The sequence below is a fragment of the Malurus melanocephalus genome, unplaced genomic scaffold (genome assembly GCF_030028575.1).
Source record: "Malurus melanocephalus ecotype Western Australia unplaced genomic scaffold, MMel_1.1 scaffold_22, whole genome shotgun sequence".
Classification (NCBI taxonomy): domain Eukaryota; kingdom Metazoa; phylum Chordata; class Aves; order Passeriformes; family Maluridae; genus Malurus; species Malurus melanocephalus.
The window spans coordinates 2,106,273-2,133,832 of NW_026623254.1; the positions used below are offsets into that span (position 1 = coordinate 2,106,273).

At 46.2% G+C, this 27,560-nt stretch overlaps 1 protein-coding gene across 1 annotated transcript in view; it reads right to left on the bottom strand.

Annotated features, from left to right (window-relative positions):
- CACNA1C (calcium voltage-gated channel subunit alpha1 C) overlaps nucleotides 1-27,560 on the bottom strand; it is a 413,981-nt gene that overhangs the window by 7,804 nt on the left and 378,617 nt on the right. The window contains exons 32-46 of the mRNA XM_057390048.1: nucleotides 26,355-26,387; nucleotides 23,386-23,514; nucleotides 19,472-19,537; nucleotides 16,208-16,299; nucleotides 15,296-15,461; nucleotides 14,290-14,417; nucleotides 12,526-12,622; nucleotides 11,817-11,919; nucleotides 10,041-10,142; nucleotides 8,936-9,063; nucleotides 7,707-7,841; nucleotides 6,388-6,740; nucleotides 4,045-4,173; nucleotides 3,474-3,583; nucleotides 1,586-1,689 (exon numbers count right to left, since the gene is read on the bottom strand). Of these exons, the coding sequence (XP_057246031.1) occupies nucleotides 1,586-1,689; nucleotides 3,474-3,583; nucleotides 4,045-4,173; nucleotides 6,388-6,740; nucleotides 7,707-7,841; nucleotides 8,936-9,063; nucleotides 10,041-10,142; nucleotides 11,817-11,919; nucleotides 12,526-12,622; nucleotides 14,290-14,417; nucleotides 15,296-15,461; nucleotides 16,208-16,299; nucleotides 19,472-19,537; nucleotides 23,386-23,514; nucleotides 26,355-26,387 (1,875 nt within the window). The remainder of the gene's footprint in view (nucleotides 1-1,585; nucleotides 1,690-3,473; nucleotides 3,584-4,044; nucleotides 4,174-6,387; nucleotides 6,741-7,706; nucleotides 7,842-8,935; nucleotides 9,064-10,040; nucleotides 10,143-11,816; nucleotides 11,920-12,525; nucleotides 12,623-14,289; nucleotides 14,418-15,295; nucleotides 15,462-16,207; nucleotides 16,300-19,471; nucleotides 19,538-23,385; nucleotides 23,515-26,354; nucleotides 26,388-27,560) is intronic.

A 27,560-nucleotide genomic window follows, 5' to 3' on the forward strand; every position in this document is an offset into this window, starting at 1 on the left:
CAGCAGTGTCAGGTAAACAAAAGAATTAATTAGTCACCTGCAAGTTCACCAAGGCTTTTCCAGGAATTAGATGTCAGACTCCTATCACATTTCAGTGAAGAAGTAAGTTGTTAAAACTTTTTCTGAATAAGTCATGCCCCACAGGCTATGACAGCCTCAGCACATCCCTTAAACTGCCAGGACTTCAAGAAGAGACCTAGATCTGTCAGGCAGGACAACTGAACTAATTTTTCAGCTTGTTGGCAGAAACATATGCCAAATGTTTTAACAAAAATTTAAGGTTCTGAGGAAGCTGGAAGAAGCTCTGTGGGATGCTTTGAGCTTCAGCTGCATACATTTACATATCATGATGTACAGGTATTCCATGAGAACACCTCTTCAAGCATTCACYRCAACAGAATTCATCAGGTTTAGGAGAGGCAACCTTCCCACTCCGTGGTTTTGTGCTGCATGGTGGGATGAGGAAGGGTGAAGTAGCTCCATCTTATTTGTACAGGTTGGATGGAGGTGATTCTGTCAGCTGTGTGGGCTGCCATGGGAGGGCAGGAAGTCTCAGGAGGGCTGTTGCTGCTCTGGTGAATGTGGGAAGCTGTTTCCTGACCAATCCTCCCTGTTCCAACACATTTTCTGGTTTTCCCTGCCACCTCGAGGGAGGTGGGTTGCTTTGAGTTTTAGCTGCATACATTTACATAYCATGATGTGCAGGTATTCCGTGAGAACACCTCTTCAAGCATTYACCGCAACAGAATCCATTAGGTTTAGGAGAGGCAACCTTCCCACTCCATGGTGGGAAGCAACCCTGCCTCCCTCGAGAATGAAAGGATAACTCTCTGGAAGTGAGAAAAGCCAGGGATTCTCAAGCCTACTCACTCATCTCCTCACTCCTCTGACTTCTCACTCCTCCCATTCCTGCTGTGGCAGCCTGAAGAGGCAGCAAGGCCATCCTGCCCTGCTTTGGGGGACTGCATGGAACAAGGATGTCACACTTGCAAGGCTGGCACTGCCATCTGCACCTGTTTCTTTTATAGTGACGAAAAGTGGCATAATCAAACCAAAAGACACAGATCTCCTTTGGAGTCTGACAGCTGGCTAATCATCTAGGTACGTGCCTAAGCATACATTTGCTAGACTGCTGAACACAGTTACAAAGGGCTTAAGAGGCTGATTGATTACATGTAATCAGTTTATGTTTTAAAATGATTAATTACACTTACTGGTTACCTTTAATTAACATGAAAGTAGACTGCACATTTTATTCATGTGCATACTGCCATCAAAGCCTGTGTAATTGCACTGCAGTATGCAATTTGGGTAGTTATTTTTATCTTTTGCTAGTACTTTATTCTTTAATGAGCATCAGGAAATGATACTGTAGCTGACTCCAAAGGATATATTCCTGTAGCATTCTTCTGGGAATGATAAAAATCCTGAAAGCAGTAAGGAGTAGGATTGCAAATCTGATTGCTAAAACCTGGGCCTTTGGTATGGGTGAGAATCTATCCCAAATGGATTTTAAACARTGGGTAGGGATGCWCTRGAGGGGCRCTGCAGGTGGCAGGGGCCCTGTGTRGTTATTAAYACTCACCTGATGATGGACCAGATGCAAAGGCAGGACTGTCTTCTGCGAGACGTCCACGCCCTGGTTTTTCTGTCTTTTCAAACATTCTAGGTGAAAAGATGCTCTTCGACCTGAAACAGCAACCACACACAACGTTTACATCACTCATAATACACCACAGGTAATCTGTTTTCAGTTTCTTTAGTGCAGTCCCACTGGACATACAACAAAGACACATGTTTTAGGTTCTGTCCACTTTCCCWTGATGCCGTGCCCTTTCCAAAGCCTCTGTATTTACAGAGAGCACTCAGGCATCATGAACCCATCAACACTACCTTCCAAGCAAGCTGCAAGGTAGGATTTGGAACAGTTTTTCCCTCAGCAGGGTAATGGCAGCTGAGACTCTGGTACTGTGCTGGCTGTACACAACATGCAGACGGGGACATCAGGCTGCTCAGGTGACACTGGCCCCCTGCTTGCAYGTGATCTGTGTCCCTCAGCTGCCAGACATACCACAGTTTATRAGACTGTCTACAGCAAGGTCAAGTGGAATTGAATAAATCAATGGTCCATTTACTGATGAATGGAGGGTAACTTACATAGATATGAAGCATTTTCAGACTTTGGAAGGAAGGGAAGGGGGAAGAAAAGATTTTAGTGGGAACTATTGAAACAGTCACATTGTTTACTTGCTATAAAATTAAACTTCTGTAAATATGAGAAAGGAACTCCCTATGAGGAGCTTTAAACTACTGAAAAGTATGTTTGTGATCAGGTGCTTTACTTCTGAAGAACGGCAAACAATCCAGTATTAAAGATTAAGGCATGGCACACTGAAATATTTTGTAGTCTTCTTGATTTTGTTGACATTTTTCTAAAGAAGGAAAGAAAATTAGAATTGTGAAAATAGCAAGTATCTATAATACTGGGTTGTTGARAAAAAGCCATCTCAGGGTTGGAGAAAATTCGTTATAATCCAGAGAATGAATGTTACAATGCAGGTTAAAAGTACTTCCTCTTTCTAGAGGAAAAAAAATAGTAAAATGAGTATGACATTAGTGTATAAATATTCACTAGAATGYAGTTAACAAAGGACTGTATCAAGAGCTGACTACTTTACAGATGGATATAGAAGCTGTCATTGCCTAGTACTTTTGGATTTGAAATAAAATAAGTGCTCTTACAACATTCAAGTGTCCTGAAGGATTTAAGTGAAGACTCAGTAGCCTCACTTTAAACATTACACTACCTAGTCTGTCACTGTTATTTTGTAAAAATGTATTTTATATGCATGATTCTTTTTAGTTTCTCCCTTCAATGCTCTTTTTACCACACCAACACTCAGAAGCAGGCTGAAAAGTGTTATACCCAAGAGTTCATTTTCTTGCTGACTCTCTTGGTACTTTCATAAAACTTTATGATTCATGGGTTTTACCTTACAGTAAAGCACTTGAAAATCTCCAGGTACAATTAGAGCAGAAGGCAAATTTGTGTTGTGTTAACTTAATCTGACATTTGGTGTCTTCCTGGTAGCAAACAAAGGAGACAATCTCTCATTTCTCCTTGCTGAATACACACAGAGCAGAACACCATAGACTCAAGGCTCACCCATTCGGTGACTCCCTGGTGATTGTTTGGAGAGTACAGTGCTCAAATAAACTGCTCTAACTCATAGGCAGACTTAATCAAACAGATCACAGGGACTGTCCAAACAGCCACARGTTCATCTGCTGACTGAGTGTGAAGCTGGCAGACTCATGTGTGTGATCAGGATTGTCTGCACACCCTGGTATCCCTGGCCTCAGGAGCTGAATGAAGCAAACAGCAACAGCCATGCTCCACAGGCTGGGATTGCTCCAGGGAGATGTGGGAACTACATCAAGGGAAACACAGCCTGGCCCTGCTGGGACGATACCTAGTGCTGAGGAGCAGAGAAACCCCTTCTTCGGAGAGTGCCGGGTGTCCTCTCCTTTGTTGTTTTCCGGTGGAGTGAGTTGTCTGTTTTCATCATCTTGGTATGCAAGCCTGGGAAGGAGAGCAGAGGGATTTAGAAAGGCACTTGATATTGGACAAAATAAGCCCTCTTCCAACAAGGAAGCCAGCCAGACCATGCTAGCAAAGGGAGCAAAAGCAAGCTAGCTTCAAACTTTACTGATCCAGAAGCAGTAACAAGAGACCGTGAGACAAAGAACCCTTTAAAATGAGGTCTGGGAACATCAGGAGGTAGAAGTGAATGTGGGAGGAGGCCTTGCAGATCAGGATGTTTCACTCAGAGAAGGAAAATCCTAGGTGAAAGATACCCATTTCACTGTTACTTCTAGGGTTGAACCGCATTAAAAAAAAATCTGATATTTGAGTTGTCTGACTAAAATTTTATGACCTTCTTCCATTACAAGAAATTTTTGTAGAAAAACATGACCTCTTCCCATTTCTCCCCCTTAGTTAAAGAACCACCCAAAAACCTTGACTAAAGCTGCTAAGCTCACATTTCGGTAGAGAGCAGACTTGGTTCACTACAGTACTCGATGTCTTCATTCAAATTTTCATCATAAGTCTCATCCTGAGACACTTCCTCTTGGCAAACAATTGCCAGCTGGCTGTCTCTGGAACTGGAGCTAATGAGCAAAAAAGACAAGTCAAGAGATGGAGAYGGTAAAGACAACCTGTTACAAAGACAAGAATGACAAGCTCCATCTGTCTCAGTTTATTATAATGCTGAAGAGCCATCATAGAAAAATCAATGCTGAACACAGCTACAGAGTTCCCAAATACAAACAGCCTTTGTCTGTGTCCTCTTTCACAGGATGACTTTTTAAGCCAATGCTGAGCAATACTGGAAATGTATTTTGTCATTTGTGACTACCTGTACTTTAGTAATGTGCACATCACACTGACCACATTTCYAAAGATAACACCTCACTGACCTCACAGGAAAATCTGAGATGGCCCTCAGTAGTAAGCTTTTTCTCTTGTTGCAAAAGASTGGGTTATGGATTTCAGAGAAGCCTCCTGGACACTCACAGTAGTAACCTTTTCATCTATGTGATGTGTGGCCTTTGCCTCCCAAATCCCTCACTCTGTGCCAGCTCTGCCCTCTGCCTCCTGGTCACATTCTCATCCTTGCTGGTTTTTCCACCTTTGGTCCCTTTTTTCTCATCACTACTGCAGAGTGCTTCTATTAAATTCAGTAGGATCTGTTCAAACCCWTAGGTTTGACAGCCCTTAATTCCCTGCTTGTGTCCTCTCTATCCCTCTGTTTCACATTTCAGCACTTGTATTTCACTTCAATTGGACTTTGTGTTTTATGAGGAGTACAGTAAAATCTGGAGGTAGCTTGAATCTTTGAGGTACTGACATGGAGGTATTGGGAACAATTTCAGTTTCTTACTAGCATTTGCAGAAGAGATCAGGGTGGCATTTTTTTTATCTTTTAGGGACTGGAGAGGCAATATTATTCTGTCATGTGGTTAAAGCAAAAACCATTGGGAGAAATGTGTGTATGCATTGTATAAAAGACCCTCTAGGACAGTGCTGCAGTGACCTTCYTCTGAAATGGGAAGCAAGTAAAACTGCTGAGGTGCAGAGGGGAAAAAGTGGCATCACCTCCTGTTCAACAGTCTGTATTTAGCCAAATCCATACAGAACTTCTGTATGAACATGCCAGGGTGTACTTCACTATGCTGTGATCAGAGAACGTGTTTGGCCAGCCAGAATCTCTAAAAAAAACCAATTCTAGAAAACAGCYAAAACATTAATCACTACCTGCCCTGAGTTGGGAGTATTTACTGGAGCTGYCATGGTGATCAGGACCTCTATTTCAGCCCTACTGACACAAAAAAGGAGAGCTCATATTCAGCATTCATAGGAATTTGGAGTTGGGATAGGATGAACAGTGGGTCTTACATCCAGACARCATTAGAGGAGAACACGTACCGTCCCAGTGTCTCGTAGTAATGTGTCCTAATTCAGGGAACGTGCCCAGGGAAGCAAGGAGAGAAAAGAACACCACGTTAGCAGTGTCACAYCAGCACAAGTCAGCAAGGAGGAGGGCAGATGGTAACAAACGTTGTGCAACTCCTGCGGCCTCCCTCGGGAAGGCACAAAATAGAAAAGCCACGGGACTCTTCACTTGGGCAATTCTGCACCCATTGAAGTTCCTGTCTTATTGCCCTATTCTGTCCTTTCCGGAGGCAGCATTTGTCCACCTTTTCACACTGTTCACTCTCTGCACTGAAAAAAAAAATCCATCTCCTTCCTGCTGTTTCTGAAAGTATTAAAAAAAATCCCCCACTGAGAAAAATTATATTCCTTTTGTATTAGTCATCTGTGTGTAGAGTGCCTGAAAACTGTCCAGAGAAGGSGATTTACTTTGCCTTGTTTCTGAAAACCTTGCCTCCCTCCTCCCAGAATGCCCTGGTGACTTCTGTAGGGATGTGACCCACTGAATGAAAAACCACTGACTTCAACAAAACTCCTTATTGGGCAATTAAGACATGAAGTGCACTCTCCTTCAGTTACCAGTTGATAAAACACCTCCCTGCATTGAAAGAGGTATTAATAAGGTTCCCTTTAGACCTTACAAAGGTTTCTTCCTCATAAAGCCCAAAGAAATCAAGTGTGTTGGTCCMTGAGAGTGCTGCTGCTGTGCAGTGGCCAGGTGGTGCACATCTGTTGCACTGGGGGCTTTGGCACAAGTGGAGYACCAGAAGGCTCCCTCCAGGCTACTGGGCAATGTCTGGGAGTGATTTCAGCTCAGCAGCAGTGCTCTGGTGTTCACATGCACCTTCCAACACCTGCTCCTTTGGCTCACTCTCTGCTGGGAAACTTACCTTTTGGATGGGAGTTTCCAAGGAGCCTCCTGCACACATATGGTGGGTGACAAGGGCGTCCCATGGCCTTCCACTGTGCTGACAGTGCTGGGGTAGTTGGGTGGGCTGGGGAAGCGACACAGGGCGGTGTTGTTGGCATTGTTGATGTTGGCRTTGGAGCCTGAAGATGAGTAGCTGCTGGGAGTGAAGGTGGAATCCACCAGCTTCTCGTGAGATGGAGACTCGGTATCTCCGTGGTTGTTGCCAGACTTGTTGATGTGCAAAGGTCTCTGGGTGGTGAATGTCTGGGGGAACCCACTCCTGCCGTCACTTTGGTAATAGCTCACGTGGTTTCCAAACAAGCCTCCAGCTCTCTGTTGGAGAAACAGAGGGGATTTTCCTTTGTAAGTGAGAAAAAGTGCAAGGGCACTAGTGTTTCCTGCTTAGCCTGTCCTTGAGGAAAAAAAGTGAGGACCAAAGTGAGCATGATGGTAATGGTGCTCTCTCTTCCAGAAGGCAGTGTGTCGACTTCTCTGTCTTACATAGGCTCTGAAAGCTTTAGCTTTCTACAATATTGCAGAGGACTGGCAGGTGTAAGTGTAGGCAAAGGTGTCTCTACCCCTCCCACCAGTCCTGGGAACCCAGGGGTGGGTATGGATGCAAGAACCAGGTAGCTGCTGTCTGGTTTTCCCAATTAYAAAGGAACATTTAGACATGAGAGGGGATTTGAGAGGAGAACGAGAAAATGTTAATCACCTGGAGGAAGAAATGAAGAAAGATTTAATGAGCCAGTTATGTACTGTTTAGATGGTGAATAATGAAATGAACTGACAGCATCTTTCTGTAAAGAAAGGAGGAAAATGCCATAGGAGAGAAGAAGTTACCAGAGGAGACGATTACAAGAAACAGGAATGAAATAAGAAAGAAAAGATTCAGGTAAATTGCTCAGAAAATTTTCTCCTTCTGTGAGAGCTCTGTTGGGTTCTTTTGGATGTACTTTTTGGAATGATATTACCAGTGCCACTGAAAGGAGGAGTGAACAAAACACTAAAGAGTGCCTGGYGGCTGCTCTGCAGACTGCAAGATGGCTGAAATGATCTGTTCTTTAGTTTAGGTTTCATGAGGGAAACTTCCAGYGAGATGTTTCCCTTGAAAGAAAGAGGGAAGGAATTGGGATAAAACTGCAGAGATCTTAGGACCTGGCACTTAAGACCTAGGTCCACCACTGTTTTCTGGTAAGATCTACAAAACAAGGAGGGCTCAGCTGAAACACAGAATGCACAAAAGCAAAGGTAGCGCTCTGAGCTCAGCCTCAGTTCACAGACTTGTTCAGAACCTACCCGGAAGATGTCATCTTCAGAGGCAGCAGAAACAGCTTCTTTCATGGCCTTATCCAGCTCTTCTTCAGCTGTCAGGTCTCCAGAAATTGCTCGTCGGATCTCTGGCCCAATGTCGTGGAGTGTGCGCAGACCAGCCTGCAAAACAGCAAACTATAGAGCTTCATATCTCCGAGTGGGTACAGGAGAGATAACAGCATTGCCATTCCTTCCTAAACACTGTGGAGCCCTTTTACTTAACAWAGCACCCCCAGCTCCTAGAAAAAACACCAATAAATTCTGTTCTTTCATCTCCATCTTGGAGAAACTCTTAGCAATAGAACTGTGGCATGTTTGTTGCTAGTCCCTGGCTTCATCACAACAGGACATAGACATAAATCCACAGGCCTGACTTAGCAGGTCTGTGTGCTTTCAACTCTGGGTTCTCAGATCCACAATCAGAAGCTCCAGTGCAGCCATAGTTCCAGTTACAACCATGTACTTTGGTGCCTCTGAAAATCTTTTCTTTTTAATCAGCAGCTTACACATGGATGTAATAACTAAGCTACTGACATCTGGACCTGAAGAGTCCTCAAATCCTCACTGACTGGAGTCTGTTCCGAAGAGTCCACCCAGGGTGATAAGGTGTGGGTGTACTGGGGCCTCATTCTGTATTTGTGCCTGCATCACAGTACTTTTAAGCTTGCTGAAACTACAGTGTACCCTTGAGGGACAAAAAGAATGCTGGTTATACAGTCAATGGGGCTTTCTCATTCTGTCACACAGCCTGGTAGTCTACTGAGAGAACAGGTATCACAGCAGATAATGGATCCCAGTCCTTACAGTGTGATGCCCTGTCCATTGGATGGCCTTGGCATCCAGGTATGCTTTTTGCTTTTTAAGTGGTTTTGCCTCCTGGGAACATGCACTCCTCAGAATGGGTCAAATATAYGTGGGTAAACAAAAGTCTGTAGGACACGTCATACAAGTTCTCTGAAAGGGTTCCAAATTTCAAATATGGCAGATTGATAAATTTTGATTGTGTCTCGCCTGTGCCTTCCATTTCCAGAGCTGAGGGATGTAAGCCCATGTTCCATAGGTATTTCTCCAAAGAATTGCTGTGATAATTCAAGGGGTCTACGAGCTCCTTTCTAGTASGGGTAGCCCATTCTAGCCCCCAGAATGGTGAAGAGGGAAGTGAGGCCACCTGTCTCTACTGCACCACCCCTGTCCACTCAGGGCCCGCTTGTCACCTGTAAGGACAGCGCATTGCGCTGCGAGGGCTTCCCCACCAGCCCCTGCTCTTTGCGTTTCTTGAACTTCCGGAAATAYTCCTGGATCAAGAAAGTGGCGTAGAACTTCCCGACGGTCACCTCGTCATCTGCAAAAGGGGGTTGAAACAATAAATTAAATTAGCAGCTGATTTTAACAGTGTATGTGCTCATGTGAGCCTTGCAGAAACCTTAGGCATTTTTTTTTATGGCATCAGGATGTGGGGCTGAAGGAAGGGATTGCTCTGCAGCCAGAGCTTGCTGTAAATAGTCAGTAGGAGAGGTGCAGGTGGTGTTTGAGCAGAGTGGTTCTGCTGGCAGACAACCCCTACAGTCTAGACCTCTGGATGGATTTTGTTAATGAGGGAGTACATCTAACCTTGGCAGTCTCTGGTGTTGGTTAACCACACCGGATCTCCTTATAGCAGCAGCCTCCCAGTCTGGGTCAACACATGYTGCTGTCTTGTGACAGCCTGGGGTAAGACTTATTCACAGCCTGGGCTCAGCTACAGCATCTGACTGATCATTCATCCCAGGCYTGATTTGACCCTTCTCTGCACTGCAATTCTGTCTGTTCATGCCTAACATGGGTGTGAGCGCACAGAAAATATCACCTCTCCCCTGAAATGCAATCACAGCTGTGTTGCCACTCAGTAAAAACTCAGCCAAAATGTGCACGACATTTCTCTCCTCCCTTCTCCAAATCCACTGGATATTTTATAAAACATGGTCCACTGACTTCAGAGCAGGCAGAGCAAGGCTCAGGGCCTGGCTGCACCTGTTGGCCGATTACCAAGTGACATTTTGTGCCCAKGGGGCCACCTGGAAAGTCAGTGAGTGCCACACTGGATGCCCACAGTAACTCCTATTSATGCACAATTTCTTCTTTCCCTGATTTCTCAGCAGTAAGAACAGGATATTCATGTTAGTATRGAACAGACCTCAGCCTGATGAAATACAGATAGCTTGTGGAAGAGAGCCYGTCCCTGATATTCCACCTGATGATCACGAAGTGCTGTAGGACGTGACAGGTGGGAGTAAAAAAAAACAGAGAGACTCAGAGACAGGGACAAGATCCTGCACTCACCACCTGCAGGAGGCACCACCTGGTCCAGCAGCTTCATACTGGTGCGCTTCCAGATTTTCTTAATTATTGCTCTCAGCTCTTCGTTGGCTTGCTCCAGGTTACCTGCCGGGTGAAAATCATCCGAGACAAGAATTAAGCAGACCCTGCAGAGGAGCAATTTAGTGTCTGGCATGGCAGTCTCAGGAGGTAAATATCAGTGTTTTCAGTAGCGGGAAGTTTTGGCCCAAGAGATGCTCAGACCATTCCTAAATCTCCCTCACAGCAAGAGGTCTTCTTCCTAAATATGCACAGTCATCATTGGATAGGGAGATGACATTCCTTCTAGATACCCATTGCCTCTCAAATGAGTCACCTTCAATTTTATTTCTTGATTTATGTACATTCAAATCCCTCTCTTCTGTCTCTAGGTGTCTGAACCCAGTATCTTGTCCTCCTCAAGGTGCCGTTGTGCAGTTTTTATTTCTCTCCAGCACTAAGGCTCCTGAGGGTGCTGCACAGGGCTCTGCATGGCAGCAGCTCTTGTAATAGGATGCAGCAAAGATAGGGACACTGAGTAACTTGCTGGGGATGCAACACATGGGCAGCATCAAAGGCACAAATCTGACTCAGGAGGGCTAACTCCAAACTCCTGTCCTGACCGCTTAAAAGATCCTGCCAAGGCAAGAAAGCAGTTTGAGGCTTTAGATCATTTTCCATGAGTTCATTGGCAATGACTCCCAGAGTCTGAGGCTCAGGCAGACCAGAAAATTGAGTCCTTTTTGGGTCTCTGTTTCATAAGACACAAGATGTTTTACACGGGATTGTGGGTGACTTTTCCTCAGGAGAGTCTACAGTCAAATTCTGTTCAGCACAACTTTCAAAGCCTAAATAATTATTTTTTTTTTTAGTTTTGACACTGTTTTTTTTTTTTTTTTTTTTTTTTTTTTTTTTGGCTCAGCTGTGTACAGCTGGCACAGTAAGGTAGAGTTCTGCTGGTCTCTGCTTCCCCATACCTGAAATGTAATGCAGCCACTCCTGAGGCAGAGATGTTTAGCTGTGAATCATAGACCTACATGCTCTTTTAGTGCATCTCATTAATACATGAAGCCAGATTTGGACTCAGGACCAATATCTTTTATTACAGCAGGTGACAGAGTGCAACAAAGAAGACAAGCTGAGCCCCAAATCTTCCCTGCTTTCCTCAAATATGCCTGCTGTCTATGCAAAGCTATTAACAGTCCCTGTAAGTCTCATCTGTCTTTACACCACCACTGTTACTACATTGTAATGTCAACTCATGCTAATGGGAGCACAGGAGGAGTTTTTGTGAGATGAGACCCTCGAGTCCAAGCTCTTTTGTCTCCCTTGGACTGTAAGATCAGTGGCAACAGCAGTCAAAAAGTGGCTCAGCTCTGCAGACAGTATACAAAAAGGAAGCTTCTTTGCCCTTCATCCTTCCCTTAATTGCTGTTTGAGCACACATTGATCTAAAACTTTCAACTTTCAGACCACTGTGAAGAATGTGATCAATAATTTGAGATGATACTGTAGGAAGCACCAGCTTCCTAGGTAGTGGGAAACACTGTGCTCTCCTTAGAAGGTATTATTTCTCCAAACCCCTCTACATAGCTTTTTGTCCCATGTGATGACATGCTGCATATGAGTAATTTGCTGCATATGAGTAATTTGGATCATTTTACACAAGATTTTCCTATTGGTTTCTTCCAGCTCAGAACACCTTGGCATGAACACTGCTCTGCTGCCTTTTTGTACCTTTGCAGTCAGCAAGCTTCTCACCTTCTGTCTTGATTCTCAGTGCTGTTCTGACCAATGCAAAGAGAGTGGCATTGAACATGACAGTTCCATCACTGTTCAGTGGCATATTCATAGAGACAAGACGCTGTGGGATAAAGAGAAGAAAAACAACAATTATACTGTCACACATGGACTGAAGCATGCTCTTCCTTGTGATGCCCTCCAAACCTGCCATCCCTCTTATGTGAATATCCATGGTGTGTAGATTTAGTTACACCTTGAGAATGCCTTATTATTTCTCTCTGTCCTAATCTGTCTCCAGATGTGTGTTTAACAGTCCAAGCAGATGTGTGTTGAGAGCTGTATTTAGCTCAGGTGTGTTCTCCTAAGCACACACAGGACTGATGGCCCTGACTAGTGCACAACCCACCTGCTGGTGACCCTCCAGCCCTCGACTGGATGGTTGCAGCCCAGAGGAGCTGGTGAGAGACACAGGGCAGCCCAGGGGTGGTTCAGACACATGCTGTTGCTGCCTCTGCCTGGTGGGCAGCGAGCTGGGRTGTGCCCAGTGAGTGAGGCAGGGTCAGCTAGAAAATGCCACTGCAGGTTATTTAGTGTAAAACAACRTGTGGGGGTTGGAATTAGATGGGCTTTAAGGTGCCTTTTGAGCCAAAGCATTCTGTGTTCTGTGCCTGATTCTCTGATTTTGCTGCTGTGAGCCCAGCCTCCCCCTCACTGCAGTGTGCCTTACTTTGCAAGCCACCCGGTGAGGGCAGAGCTTCCCGAAGCCCAGGGGGGGCTGGATTCGCCGGAGCAATGTCACCACATCCAAGTGTTTGATCCGTCCCCTAAAGAAGAAAGCACAGTGAGGGCTGCATCCTGACCTGCTGGCCTGCCTGCAGAGTGCAGCTACAGCTGAAAGTGTCGCTGAGATCTCTTCAGCCTCACGCTGCTGCTCCCTGTAGCTTAGGCAYAGCCTAAAGTATTATTTCAGGCTTCTTGCATTTGGTGCCTTCTGCAGGATTTACTCAGCACTCAGATAACTTCTACCAGTGCAGAAATCCTAGCTGTCAGTCATACTTGGGCCAATACTTGCAAGAATTGACCTCAGCCTTTTCAATGTTGCAGTTAGTGCATGAACAGACAATTTGGGGTTGGTCCTCCATCACTGCCCTGCTCAAAAGAAATATCTGCTTATTTACTTGGTGGTCTGAGGCCTAGAGCAGGCAGAGAGGTGCAAAGGGTCTGTTTCTTTCCTTGTGGTTTACCTCCCACATAAACAGCCCCAAGCCACTGTCTTTTAATACTTGTTTATGCTTTGGGCTGTCACTAGAGTGAGCACAAAACAAAGCACTGAAATTCCTCCACAGTAGCAGTCACATTTCTCTTAAGTTTGAAAAATGACATCTCAAAAGAAGAATTCTCTCATGGAGGGAGGAAAGCTACCCAAGCCAGAGGAGGGGCATGGAACATAGATGGGGAAGAGGAATAAAAGAGCTTCCCATTAATAAACAGGGAGGATCAAAATGGCATCTGAATTGAGTGGCTATACATTATATGGCTTCAGCCACTTCACTCTTGTCTTCAAACAAGCACAAATAGTAGCATCTGTTTTGCTAACAAATGGAATATTTATTAGAATTCTGTGCTTATTCCCCATCCATATTAAAAGTCCCCCCCTGGGAAGTCACCATGAATGGGAAGAAGTGTTTAAATTCACATATCACTCTCATAATGTGGCACACCCTCACACATGGCAGAACCTGAGCCCAGATTAATCTTGACACTATGTCTCCTAAAGAGATCTGCTTTTCGTTTACACCAAAATCTCTTTCCACAGCTTTTGCTCTATGAAGGGGGCTTTGMAATTACAATTGTCAACTGTACTGTAATGCCACAGGGATCTAAATGCACTTTAAGCTTAAGCATGTGTCAAACAGAGCATGTAATACTGAATGTCAGTTAAGCCCTCATGTGAGTTGTTCTAGTGTAACTTTAAATCCCTGCAAGTCTGCTGATGTGAATAACCCCGCAGACAATGTAATGCAGCCACATGAAGGTTGCAATGGGCATATATCACATATGACAAAACTGAGATTTGAGCACAGCAGCTCTGCTGTGAGCAGAAAGTCAAGCAGAGGAGTCACAGCTCAATATCCCAAACAAATACAACAATAAACCAACTCTATCATCTCCTTTTCTCAATCCCCTGCTGCCTCTCAGGAAGTCTATACCTCTTCCTGATAGAAAGTAAAGCAATATCCTGACAGATAACAGTGCAGCCTAAATGCTGAGATTTCTGTGAGTATCCTTGCACTTTGGGCTTATGGATTTACCAGCAGTACCTTCTGCGATACCTGTTTTGGAAATTTTTTATTTAAAAAAAAAAAAAAAAAAAAAAAAAAAAAAAGGTTCCTGCAGGAGGAACATGGCACTTACTGCACTGGGTCTAGAGAACAGAAAATAATGGGCCTGTTCTCCTGAGGAGCTCTGATATCCAGGCTGGGTTACTTACTTAGCTTCAGGGTCATACTCTGCCCAGATCCTTTTAAACTCATCCAGGTGGTGTGGTCCTAAAATGGACCAGTCCCGTGTCAGGTAATCGAAGTTATCCATTATAACAGCTACAAAAAGATTGATGATCTGCAAACAAGGACAGAGATGATGTGATGGATGAGGCAAGGAACAGTAGATTTTAGCAGGTTGTCCACTTAAGGTCTGGATTTGGACTCACAAAACTATGAAGCCATTTGGKTTAGGTTCTTAATTCCACTATGCCATCCCTGCCAGTTTAAATGGGAAGAGCCTAGTGGTGGAATAGTCTCAGCTGGTTACATTTTTCTCTTCCCTACTAAATGGAGGAGGCACAAATTTACTGAATGCTTAGATGTGATGTGGTAGCTTTTTATTTACCTGTGTCTTTGCCTGGCAGAATGGGGTGGGAGAACCTGGGATTTATCTTCGATAGGCAGTGGGGCTGAGATAAAAGTCCTTTCTTCTGGCCCAAGACCAAAACTTATTAAACGTTGCTGCTGTTCACTGGGAGAGTTTTGGGCACTGCTGCCAGCTGCAGAGCGTGTGCTGTCGCTCTGAGTGATGCTGCATTGCCAACAAGGAGCAGATGCAAGTGGGATATGTGTATTCTCACAGTCATTGCTGCTGGCAGGGGAGGAAAAWCCTGCTCAGCAGCCAGAAGGAAGGTAGGAGGGAAGGTGGGAAGTGTGGCTAAGGCGTTGCTAGCCTCAGCACAGCCCACAACACACTAGTTTGGTTTTCTCATTGAGGGGGAGGGAGGAAGAGTGCTCCTTTGCTGTGCACAAAGCATTGGGATTGGAAGCAGAGCATCCCCCGGAGCTGGAGGGAAGCAGGGAAGGGGTGTTGTCACTAAAAGGGTGCTGCTGGGAAAGACCCCACGGGAGATTTCCCCTGTTCGAGATCATTCTCCTCCTGTGCATTGCTGATGTCTGGGGAAGCAGAGGCTCGGTGTGACAGAGGGGAGGTTTTGGGTTGGGGGGACTCACCAGGAAGGCACAGAGCATGTAGAAGCTGATGAAATAGAAGACGGCGAAGCTGCTGCCACAGGAGTGATCGGCTTCCGTGGAGTTGGCCGGCTCTGACTCCGGGTCRCACTTCTTGTCCGGGAGACATGCCAGCATGATTTCCTGCCAGGCCTCACCCGTGGCACACCTGGGCATGGCAAAGGGCAGGGGAAGACAGCAGTGACCTTGCATGTGACAGGGACTGGCATRTTAGCAACCTGTTCCTGCTCCCATGAACATTAATGGGAATTTTGCCACCGAGGTCTATTAAGAGCAAGTTTGGCCGATGGTTTTGACATCCACTGGCATACCCTGCTCCTCTGCTTGGTTTTCTTGCCATCATTAGGGCATCTTTTCTGACTGGCTTTGGCCACTGTGGGTGCAGGGCTCTCACATTTCAACCAGACTCATGGAGATCTGTGAYATGGCTGTGGATTGCATCTAAAAAAGTCCTCTAGCATTACGACAGTGTTGAATTTGTGCCAACTTCTCAGCCCTCAGCATCTCTCCCTGGTCCCAGCTGGAGTAGGATGATGTGCTAAGCTGAGATGGGCATGGACATGCCTAAGCACCAGTCCATCACATCCTTTTCCCTGCTACAAGTCCCACTGGCCAGATTTGAACCAATCCCCATTGGAGAGCACTGAAAACTGGCTGCCTTCCTTCTGCGTGGGAGGATTTGCATCCTTCCCCAGCACTGAGCGTGAGTTGGTGAGGTACAATACTAAATGAACTGGCCATTCCATCTGACAGAATTCCCAGGCTCCCCCGCTGAAGGACAGCATGTTTCTACTCACCTCGTGAACATGACATGGTAGGAGGAGATAAGCTGTGCCCGAGAGCAGAGGAATCGTGCTCCCAGACTGACACAATCCAGAGCTGTCACACACCCACCTGAAAAGCAGCAGCACTGCCTGGGGGAAGGTCTGGAAGTTATTGTTGCGGTTGATTTCTGTGGTATCATTCAGCGCAATTTTACCAAACACCTGGCAGAAAGCAGAGGTCTTTTCAGATTAGYCCTGCAAAATCCCCAAACCTCTTGCCACCTGTAGCTTTTGGCCTAACCCYGACTCTGATATTTAATGGAATCTGCTCTTATACTGAAAAAAAAGTAATTCCCATGTGTCTTTCGTATTTGTTCTTTCATCCCTGGCTTGTGCTTTATCACCAGAAAAGTGCTAATTTTGCAACAAGAGGCATCTTGTGTCAAAACAAGGTATCCTTCCTTATTCATACACTCTGAATACGTGACATAGGGCCTTGTTTTAACAGGCACTCATATGGGAGGGGAATCCAGTGAAATAAATCAGGAACAGAGATGAAAAAGYTCTTTCCTTCATTGCTTATCTGTCTTCACTGGGGGAAAAGACAGCAAAAARCCAGCAGCTGCAAAGCCTTGAGCTTCTAACTTTGTGGAATGCCTTGGATCTTCAMAAAACAATGTAAAATAATTGCCGTGGATCTGGAATTGTCCAAATGCTTGCCCTTCTATCAATACACTTGTCACCAGCAGGTATTTCAGAGGTCCTCCCAGAATGCAGCAGCATGAACATGCTGACTAGATTTGCCCAGACAAGGATGTCCTAGAGCTGCCTCCCATGCCACCAAATTCAAAAACAACTGGTTCATCCAGCCACGGCATGAAGCCTACAACCATCAGCAAAGCTTTTTAGGGGCCTGTCCTCAGGTGTGAAGTCCCCAGTGCAGCAGAGTTTCAGGCTTCTTYGAAAAAATCTTGGATAGCTGTGGTAACTTCAGGCAGTGGGACTGAGAGTTTAACAAACCTTTTGTGGCAGAAAGGTCTCTGCACAGCAGAGTCAGGACTATTCATTCCCCATCAGTAACAACATGGCAGAGATCTTAAGGGCTGAGAACTGCAATCTCTGTAGCCAAAACAAGCAGCAGGAACAGAGCAGCTCTGAGAGAACAGCTCTGAGAAGCTTCTTTTCAAGGAAATGTCACTGATAATTAGCCCCCCAAGAGAAACAAGGACGTGGAGAGAAGCACGGGGACAATGGTGGGAAGGCCTTGCCAGATGAGAGGGAGGGTTGGCACATGGCAGTTTTCCACAGGGGTTCCTCAAGGATGGATGGGCCCTCCCCTGCCTGAGCAGCCCCATGGCACAGGCAGCACTGACAGCCCCAGCTGCAGTGAGGAGGAGCAGAACAGTTCAATGCTCAGAGCCAGCTGGAGCCGAGCCCACACTGCTCATTTCAAGCAAATGGAGGTAAGGGAGCTTCCCATGCTGGAAGTGGGATCTTCCTTTCGACCACACCACTTCCCTCACATGGGAGGTACTGGCAGCAGCTGCTGGGGGTGTTTTGCATTAGGACCTGGGAGGAGCTGGAAGTGGAGCTCCCTCCCTCATGGCCTCTCCAGGCTGTGCCTCCTGRGCCATCATACGAGCGGCTTCATCCATCAGCATCAACTTGGATTTTTTCCASTTGAGCACATTAGGTAGTGAGGCTTGAATGTTGTTACGCTCCAAGTCGTGGCAATAGCTGACATAAAGTGGTAGGTCTCCTTTATATGGCAAATGCTGATATTTTCATCAGATGTGGTACACCCAGTCTTTTGTGGTAGCTGCTTAATGGRGTGAGGAATGATTTTCCTTCTTATGTGTCCCTATGTGTGAAGGAGCTCTGTGTGTCAGTTCAAGAGAGCTGCACGCAAAATATCTGAGTGCCATTTGGACAAAAAGTGGTAATAACGGGTCTGTGGGCTCTTGGCAAACAGGGAAAAYGAAAAAAAGTTGGTTTTCTTATTGGAAGACATGAGGACACAAAGYGACCTAGTAATCTAGATCAATGTAAAAGATCAATGTAGGATCTTCAGGCTGCTGAGATGATTTAAACAGAGGCTTGAATGTAAGCTAAGCACTGWACAGGTTACTCAGAAGTAGCTGACAGAAAAAGGAATAGAATTACAGAATAAAGCAGCTAGCCCTGGCAGCRCCCTGATCACTGTGGACCCCATCTGCGTGTGTGCTTGGAAGCCACTTATAATGCTTTGTACATCAGCATAACAGCAGCTTAATACTCTGAAGTGATTTTCTGCATAGCACAGGTAATTCTGTAAGMTCTGGGCCATTAGTTGGGTAGTAAAGGCAAAACTGGCAAGTTTACAGTATGAGCCTAGTAGACTAAATGACAGTTGTGATTACTGGGGCCATTAAGATAACCTGTGATAATTTCAGAAAAGATTAATTCTATTTTTCACAGTGGGGCAGGGTAGATGGAGCCTGGGAAAATGTGATTGTAATAGCAGGAAACAAATTAAAACAAGGTCAGAGGTCAGATGAATTTCATTACAGATTCTGTTGTCATTGTGAAACCAAGAAGCCTGTCATGTTTGAAGACCTCTGGAAGCAATTATGCCATGCCTTTCTATACTGTGGCCTCTGGTCCCAGATGGCTGACTTGTCTGAGAACTTTGATTAACACCAAAGTGGAAAGTGAAGCTTAGCTTGAAAAGCAGCTCGGCAAATGAGGCTGGGACTGTCACAGACTGTGCCTATATCACATTCCATCTTCAATGGTTTGTGTGCCACAGCAGTTCCTTGCACAGGTGAATGCTCAGGATGGTTCCAAGTGCATTTTGCAAATTGAATAGGATGTTGTGTTGATGCAGCTTCCTGGAGAACAGGCACAAACTCTGAGTGTTGGTACATTGGGTCTGATCCCATATTTACCTTCATGGGTGTAGATCAAAAGGTGCTCTTTAAAACTCAATGGAACTTATGCCAGTGTGAAAGAGATGCAAGAAAAAATTTGGGTTTGTTCAGTGCAGCACAGCCACCAGCCCACCACAAAACCTATTTTGAACTAACGAGCAAGGCAGAAAATCTTCCTGTGGATATTCCTTCAAGAGTGTGGAGGGCAGGCACAGTCCTTTTGCTGTTTGCATATTGTGTTCTGCCATTAAATGGGTCAATACTTTTTGCTTGTTTGCTTTTCTTCTGGAGTGTGTTGTGCTCCTGTTGGAAGTACACGGGCAGATTATGATGTTTTCCAGCCAAGRTTGGCTTCCATCTTACCTTACTGGGTGAAAACATTGCTGTGAGCCCCTACAAGCACACACTGATCTAGTTACCCTGTAAGCCAGCTCCCCAGCTCTAAGAGAAAACAGACACAGCTGAGCTCTTTGAGCATCGCTTACCTGCATCCCAATCACAGCGTAGATGAAGAACAACATCACTATTAAAAGAGCCACATAGGGGAGAGCCTAGAAATGAAAGAAAAAGAGCGCTGTGTCTCCGTTCGGTCGGTGCCCCTCGYGGCTTTGGGACGCCGGGCGCGGCTGGCCCAGCCCGGGTCTGTAATGCGGCCAGGTGGCCACTAGATGCCTCCACAGGCCCACGCTTGGTTGCGCGCCCAGCCCCAGGCTCAGCTCCGTGCCGCGGGGGATGGATGGAGCTCCGCTGCCTTTCTGCCACTCCCGCCCTCCACCGAGCCAGGAAAAACCAGKGTCTACACCTGCTTACCAGTCACAACCAGCATTACTCTGCACTAATGGCAATGTGATATTTTCGTGGATCCAGTCTGGTGAAATAAAGGATGCAACAGCTGCTGGAATACAAATTCAACACTTCTGCTAYGATAGCTGGTACCACCCCAAGTACCTCACGCAGCATCAGCATCTTCCCTGTTCAGTGTTAGGTGTCCCTGATGGCGTCTGCCATGCACTRAGTGTCTGTGATCAGCTGCTGAAGAGGAAAGGCAGAGCCCTGATATGCAGAGCTGCCTCCCAAGGAAGAGGTCAGTGCAATCAGCCAAGTGTTGAGTGCTACCAGTTTCCTCCACCACTAACAGGAATCAAGGGCTTGGGACCTCACAGGCTCAGGCTTTTGAGCAGGAATTTTTTGAAATATATAGTGCTCAAATCAGAGGTTTTCAGATCTTGCTTTCGAGGCRATGGGTGGATACATTCATCGTGAAAATTTGAGCACAGGACCTGATCTGGATTTTGAACACCCAATTTCACAGACTATAATGAGCCTACAAAATGATCAGAGGGCTGCAGCACATCTGCTGTGGAGACAGGCTGAGAGAGTTGGGCTTCTTCAGCCTGGAGAAGAGAAGGCCCCAGACTCTAGTGAACCTTCCAACACCTACAGGGAGATTAAAATAAAGCCACAGGGGGATTTTTGTCAAGGGCAGGGGGATTTTTGTCAAGGTCATACAGTGATAGGAGAAGAGATGATGGTTTTRAACTGAGAGAAGGTAGGTTTAGATTAAATATTAGGAAGAAATTATTTACTCTGTGTGTGAGTGAGACATGAACAGGTTTCCCTGGGAAACTGTGAATGCYTCATMCTTGGAAGTGTTGGATGGAKCTCTGAACAGCCTGGTCAAATGGAAAGTGTCCCTGACCATGGCAGAGTGGTTGGAACTAGGTGATCTTAAGGCCCCTTGCAACCCAAACCCTTCTTTAATCCTAAATTCAAAACAACTAAATCCTGCGGGAAAAATTGAGGAAATATTTTCACTTGCCACCTTAGAGATTTAAGATCTGCATAAATCATCTCATAGAGTTCTGAGTATTAAAATGGCAAAAAAAWTTAAATCCTTTAGACAATGACTGTAATCATCATCTTGAGGCTCARGGCAGATTCTTCTGGCTTTTTAGGGGGTCAGACAAGTCTGTATGTTTACCCCACAATGTCACTAGAAAAATCACGAGCTCCGAACTGGGCTCCAAACATTTTGGGATTATTTGGTTGGGACTTGGTACACAGAACATCTAAGAGCTCCTGGGATAGTGTCCAGACAGGAGCTGAGGTTATAACCTTAACAGCAATTCTCTTTTTGAGATGGGTATGGAAAGATGTCTTCTCTCCTGTCTGTCTGGTCCTCCACTTCATTTCCATGTTCTTCTGCTCAGCCCACCCCTCTCCATTAATGAATCTTCCTGCTCATCTCTGCTCCTTGTTCCCCATGGCTCCTTCAGCTCCCCATCTCCCATATTCTACTTTCCTGTCTCTGTCCTCCTCTGGCTCTGTTCTTCCCTGGTGTTACCACTGTGTCCTTGTGATTCCCACGGCCTTGCCGTGCCCTCAGCACCCTCTCATTTCCTATTCCTCCCACCCCCAGCCTGGCCCTGTTGCTGTCTCTGCAGACGGAAACCCCGCTGAGCATTTTCCCACCACTCTGAGCAGTGCCCCAGCTTGTACGTCAGCACTTCATGCCATGCCCAGGGCACGTGGAAGTTACCATGGGATCTCACTCCCTAAGTTCRTTGCTTATTAGGCTGCCCTGTGTGAGCAGAGCTGCTTCCTGGAAGCATGTGGGGACACTGAAGAGCCCGTGCCAAAGTCTGCTGGGATCCCACATTCTGACAGTGGGAGTGGCTGGATTAAGAGCGGCACAGTGGCTATTCTTAGCTACCAAAGGAGCCTCCCGGTAGTTGCCAGAGGAGGAGCTTGGAGCAGAGAATTCCATGTTATAAATGGCTAAAGGCTTTCAAGGGAAAAGGCACTTGCTTGCAGTGCCTTCTTTATTTTTTCCCCCGCTGCTCTGGAAGATCCCTCCCTTCATACTTTCTCCCACCACCCTACAACTCTGGCTTAACATCACTCTCCARTTGAAGAGGTCTGAAGGTCACTGGAGGGAAGTACCAGGTGCTCCCTTTCCCATCCATCTCATCATCTCCAGCCATGAGCCATGGCAAGTTCAGCTCAGGGCAAGCCTCTTGCTAAAGAGGCTGAAGGGGCACAGAGGCAAGGGGAGGAGAAGCAGGAACTGGAAAGTGTGACTCTGTTCCCTGCATCAGGRATGGCTGAGCTGTGCCAAGGGAATCTCATTCCTATGCACGCAAACAAAATGGTTCCCAGTGGTACTGCTTTAAATAATACCCTGGAAGTTCGCAACTGTTCACCCTGTGGTATGGGTGTCAAAACCTGCTGTGCAGGGTTAGATCCTCTGGCAGTCAAGTAGTGTGAAAAATATAAGCCTGRTGGTCTGGCTACTGTGACCACTGAGAGCTGCACTGGACAAAGTCCGTGCTGATCCCTGCTGTGTACGTGTGCTACTTCTGCTGACAAGAGACAGAAGTGACAATGAGCCACAGCACTGCAGGCTTTGGTTCTAGCTTGTATTGTTGCTGGTGAGGTTTAAGTTTTAAAGTGGGGTCAGTTCCTTCCCTATTTGAGTCAATGCAAAAGCTATTGACCATTTAAAGCCTCAGTCTAAGGGGTATAAATTTGCTGTTTCAAGACTTAGGTGTTGCATAAGTCCCTCTTTCACGCTTTTGTCCAGTGGTGCATTCTGCATCTTTTCTCATGCTTGGACCACCATTTGTATTCCTGTGCTGTGTTTCCCTGACACTTCCTTTGGATATGCCCCAGCTAACATCCAGGTTGTGCTGGTCCAGTAAATCCCGGTCATGTACTTTTAAAATGCAGGAATATGCTATACTTCATCTCTAACTATCATTTTACTGTATGTGGCTATGTTTTTTCAAGAAAGTAATTGTGGAGTTTATTTTCCTCCAAAGGTGATGATTGTTAGCCAATCCTTCACTTCTTCCTGTCTACTCTGGAACTTTACCTACCACTCAAATGCACCTGTCTCCAGAGAAAAAAGCAGCAGCAATTTAATAACTTGGCATTGTTAMCAGCTCAAAAGAGTAGGGCAAAAAAGGTGAGTTCTTCCTGGATGAAAGTATGGAGGCCACACACCTCTAATACTCACTGGAAATCCTCAAAACAAGGCTTAAAGGAAACTTAATTGAGACCCAGGTCTTCCTCCCATAGCTGTCTATTTTACTTAAAGATACACATATGAAATACAGCTCAAATAAAGGGGGGAACAAAAAGAGATTGAAGGGTTACACACAGGCAGTAATCGAGTTGGACTGAACTATTAAGGCTGTTCAGGAGTATCTCAGGCAATTACTCATGCTTTAAAGATGAAACTCACACCCAGRCAGTCATTCTCTGTGAGTCCCATTTAGTTGACTCATTCGTGCCTGGCACATTTGAGCTTGGGCACTGGTGTGAAACCCATCCCTGAGAGGCCACCAAGGGAAACCAAAAGGAGTTAGGGGTTYCTTGGAGATAAGTGAAGGAATACCTGGAAGGACTTGATGAAGGTCCAAAGCAGTGTCCGGATGCCCTCCCCTCGGCTCAGGAGCTTCACGAGACGCATCACGCGGAAGAGTCGGAAGAAGGTGATTGAGATGCGAGAGTTTTCCTCTGCGTTCTGGAAGCCATTGGCACAGAGGCAGGAGTTACAACAGCACGAGAGGAACGAGGGCCCTGGGCCACAGAGGAYGCTACGCCGAGAGTTCACTGCACTGTTCCTTGTCCTGCTACTGCTCCCTGGGCTTCCACTCCCCGGAGACAGGCCCAGGCTGGTTAAGCCTGCCCTGTCTCTCATCATGGTGAGGCTGCTCTACAGGAGCTCTCACTGTGCCTGGACTTTTAGGGCTTAGGGATAGTTATGCTGTAAACCCCTCCATTACATTTCCTCACACTGGAAAGAGGCAATTCCCCTTTGACCTTGCACCAGAGGAGAAAGACACTTTCCCTTTAGACCTGTCTGAAGTGTTTCACCCCAGCGAGTGCCTCAGCCAGCAGCTCTGGTGAATCTGGTGTCGGGCACCAGCCACGTGCTGCTTGCTCTGTTGGGAAACAGGAGCAGGTCCCAGGTTTGCCCCAGGGTGCTAAACACCATRAGGGCATGGTGTGTTCTGGTGTCACTAGCACTGCTGCCAGCCTGGCTGCCCCTGTGCTTCTGTGGCCATGCTCCTGGGGGCTGGGCCCTGGTCACTCGCTCCTGCTGCTGGGCCTTTTTCATTTCTCAYGACCCCTTTGTATTTCCCACAGTCTGCGCACTGACTTGTTTTTTTTTTAAAACATTTTATTTTGGCTTCGCTGCTACCGTTCAAGCGAGCACTATTTTAAAATAGTCTTTCTTCTGGCCTGTTTTTTCTCACAGCATCTGCTTTGTCCCTAAGCATTTTCCCTTGGGGTTGTAACCAGCTCTGACGTTCCTCAGCCTTCACATGTGTGAAGGCAACATCCATCTGAAGGCAGGCTCACCTGGCCTTGGCAGAGGATTYGCTGCCTAGCTCAAGGGCACAGCAAATGCCACGTTTTCCAGTTTATTAACCCTCTAAAATACTGTGCCAAGCCTGTGGAGCTGGTGCCTTCCGGTAGCAGCACTGTGGGAATGTGACCTCCTGTCACAGGGGGAGATAACACTGTCACCCTGCCACTTGACCTGCTGCGGAGCAAAGTGCATGGAAACCCCCTCTCTGTCCCCACTCAGGCTGCAAAGACTGCAGTTGGAGTCTAAACACCACTGAAAGAGCAACATTTAGGAGGAAGAAACAGTGCAGATCACCCCTGCTGTTAACTACTCACCACTGTGTAAACCAAGAGAGAACAGACCCTTTGGATTTCCTGTCACTGGGCAGTGAAAACAGCAGCTGCCTGCCTGTCTGCTTTTGATAAAACCCAAGGCACGGGAGCAGCCCGGATGGATGTTTCTGGGATTAAATGTCCAGATGCAGACGGGTACCTGTGCAGATTCCTGTTTCTGAGCCAGGATGAGCAGATCTGTGCTCTGCTCTGTCCCTACTCGGGGGCTGTAACTGTGAGCTGGGGTGTGACCCCTGCTTGCACAAAGAGCTCAGCACCATGTGCACCCAGCTGCAGTTTGTCTGTCTGTCTGTGGTGTATCTGCCACCAGGTAGCTTCCTCCARTCTGTAGCAAAGGCTGACACTTGCTGCCCATGGAGTAATTGGGTGAAAAAGGTTAGGGAAATGGGTTGTGTCAAGGAAGAGGCTGAGTGCTCCCTACATCTCACGTGATTACTTGGACATCAGGCTGTGGGCTTCAGTGAATTGGAGTGAGTTGCTCTGAGGTGAAGGAGGGAATCTGGCCTCCAAGAAATCAAAATTTATGGCATTGAATAGTCTCAGTGCTGCACTCTCAGAGGCCTAATTGTAAGGTCAAACAACTCTCCCAGACCTATAGAAGCCAAGTTCTAATACTATGTAAAAGAGAGTTGAGGTCCAAATTTAAAGGTTGTGTGGATAGCAATCCTGCTTGTGGTTGTGACCAAAAAAAATAGTGTTTTCTTATTCTACCTGCTGCTCTTCTTGTTGGCTTGACTCTTTAGGTGGCAGCAAGCTGGGACAGGGATCTGGACAGAGCTCTTAGTATTCCTTTGTCCTTCCTTGCTGAGAGGAGGCAGCTGCTGTAGGTAGAAAATTATCTCTGGCCTCCTAGCATCCTGGAGTAGGCAAAGTCTAAGCAGCAGATAAAATAGAACAAATTCCTCCCTGACACAAATCTGCATCTTACTGACAGTAGACTACATAGCCAAAAACTCAGTGATGCCTCTGCAGTTTACAGTAATTTTAAAACTAGGTGGCTGCAGATTAGGTGATGCTAGAGTAGCCCTGCTTGCTTCCTCCTGGATTTCATCCAGCTTTTTAAAGTGTATCCTTGCTAGAGGAGGGAGGTTCTATAGAGTGGCAATCCAGAGACTGGAGTTACTGCAACTCTGTTGGGGTGGGGTGGGAGCTGCCTTGCACACCAAGGCAGTGGAGTGTTTTGTGCACCATTGCACCAATGACTCTTTTTTTGTGCAAATACGAACTCAAACATTAAAGTGAATTACCTCATTGGAGAGGAGCTTCAAAGCCCCAAAGCTTTCTTTTCTGGAGGCTTGGACATGAAGTTATTCTGTGAAGTCATTCAGCATCACACTGATAGTGACATAAGGACATAGTCTGTGGCTAACAAGAAATCTTACCGGGTCCAGTTCTCTCTTGGTGTTCATTAGAAGGCAGAACGACAGTTAACTCGACCAAAGGGAAGCTCAGGATGCACAAGAGATACACATGTGCAGCATATTCACAGCTCATGTGAACACCAGACTCACACCAATACACGACATGGCAGCTTCATGCACAAATAACTAGGCTGGGCTTGGAGAGAGTACTTGTGATCACGGAGAAGAGAAAAAAGGAGTGTGTTAGAAAGAGTGTCACAGAAGCTGGGAGGGTGGTCTGTATTTTCGGTCTTACCATAGAGGAAGAGCATTGGGTATGTTCAGCTGGCTTTAAAGAAAGGCAGACAGAAATAAGCTGTAGTAAGTCTCCAATCAAGAGCCCTAGTAAACTAGGTCTTGGCTAACACAGGAGCAACAAAATGGCAGAAGAGGGCAAAAGGGAATTTGAAAGAAATGCACAAGAGGCTGGGCTTATTCCCTAGGATGCCCAGGATCAATGCTGGCCGTGGCAGAAGCAGGTACAACTGCCATTGAATTTGATGTCTCTCCACTACCACCACGTGTGAATTGCACCCAGTGTCCCCTGAATGCTGGACACCCTGGCAAACAGGCAGTGGAGGTACTGTACTGTTAATAGGTTTCTTGTATCACTACTGTAAGTTCAATACAGGGGCTGATTTAGCTCTCCAACTCAGATCCAAGCCATGTCTGCACAGGGACCAGCCAGCTTCTAGTGCATCCGATTTGTAAACCCAGAATATCCCAGTGCTAAAGCAACACTTTCTGTTTATATATCCCCATTCCCTTCCACACAGTTCTGGGTGAGACAATGGGTTGGGAGAGTCTAACTGCTCTTGGCATCCCTACAATACCCACCAGCAGCTGTGGAGAGTRGGTTGGGGCAGCTAATTAGCTTGCTCTACCTTCACCCATCTCCCAGCAAAGCCCTAGGGACCCAATGGATGTGTTCTTGGAGGCCAGGCTGAGCTGAGCTGAGCCCTGGTCATGCCTGGAAGAGTAAAATTGCTGCAAACACTTTGCCTGATATTTCTTTAYAACCTCTGGGGCCATTTCCAATACTGAGAGCAATTCTAAAGAACACCCAAGGCTGCAAGTATCCTTAGATCTAAGAAGCAGAATTGAAAATTAAATAAAACTGTCTTTATTAGGAGTCCTTCATTAGCCCTTTATCAGGAGTTCAATAGTAACGTAATCCTTCAGGCCTAACCTCTATCATAAGCCAAACCTGTCTGCTACTTTAGCAGTGGGAACTGATGTAATTCTTCTTCTGCCAGTGGYAGAATTCCCCTCTAGTGCCATGGAGGACTCCTGCAGCATTCTCCTGCTCTTCAAGGATGCTGCAGTAATCCRACTGGCACTGTATTACCTAAAGAAAAACTGTAGTTTGGATGCACAGCCTATTTGGTGATATAGGAAAATGAGAACAATTRAAAACCCAAGGTACACTGAATCATATAATAATTTGGGTTAACTCTCYGGT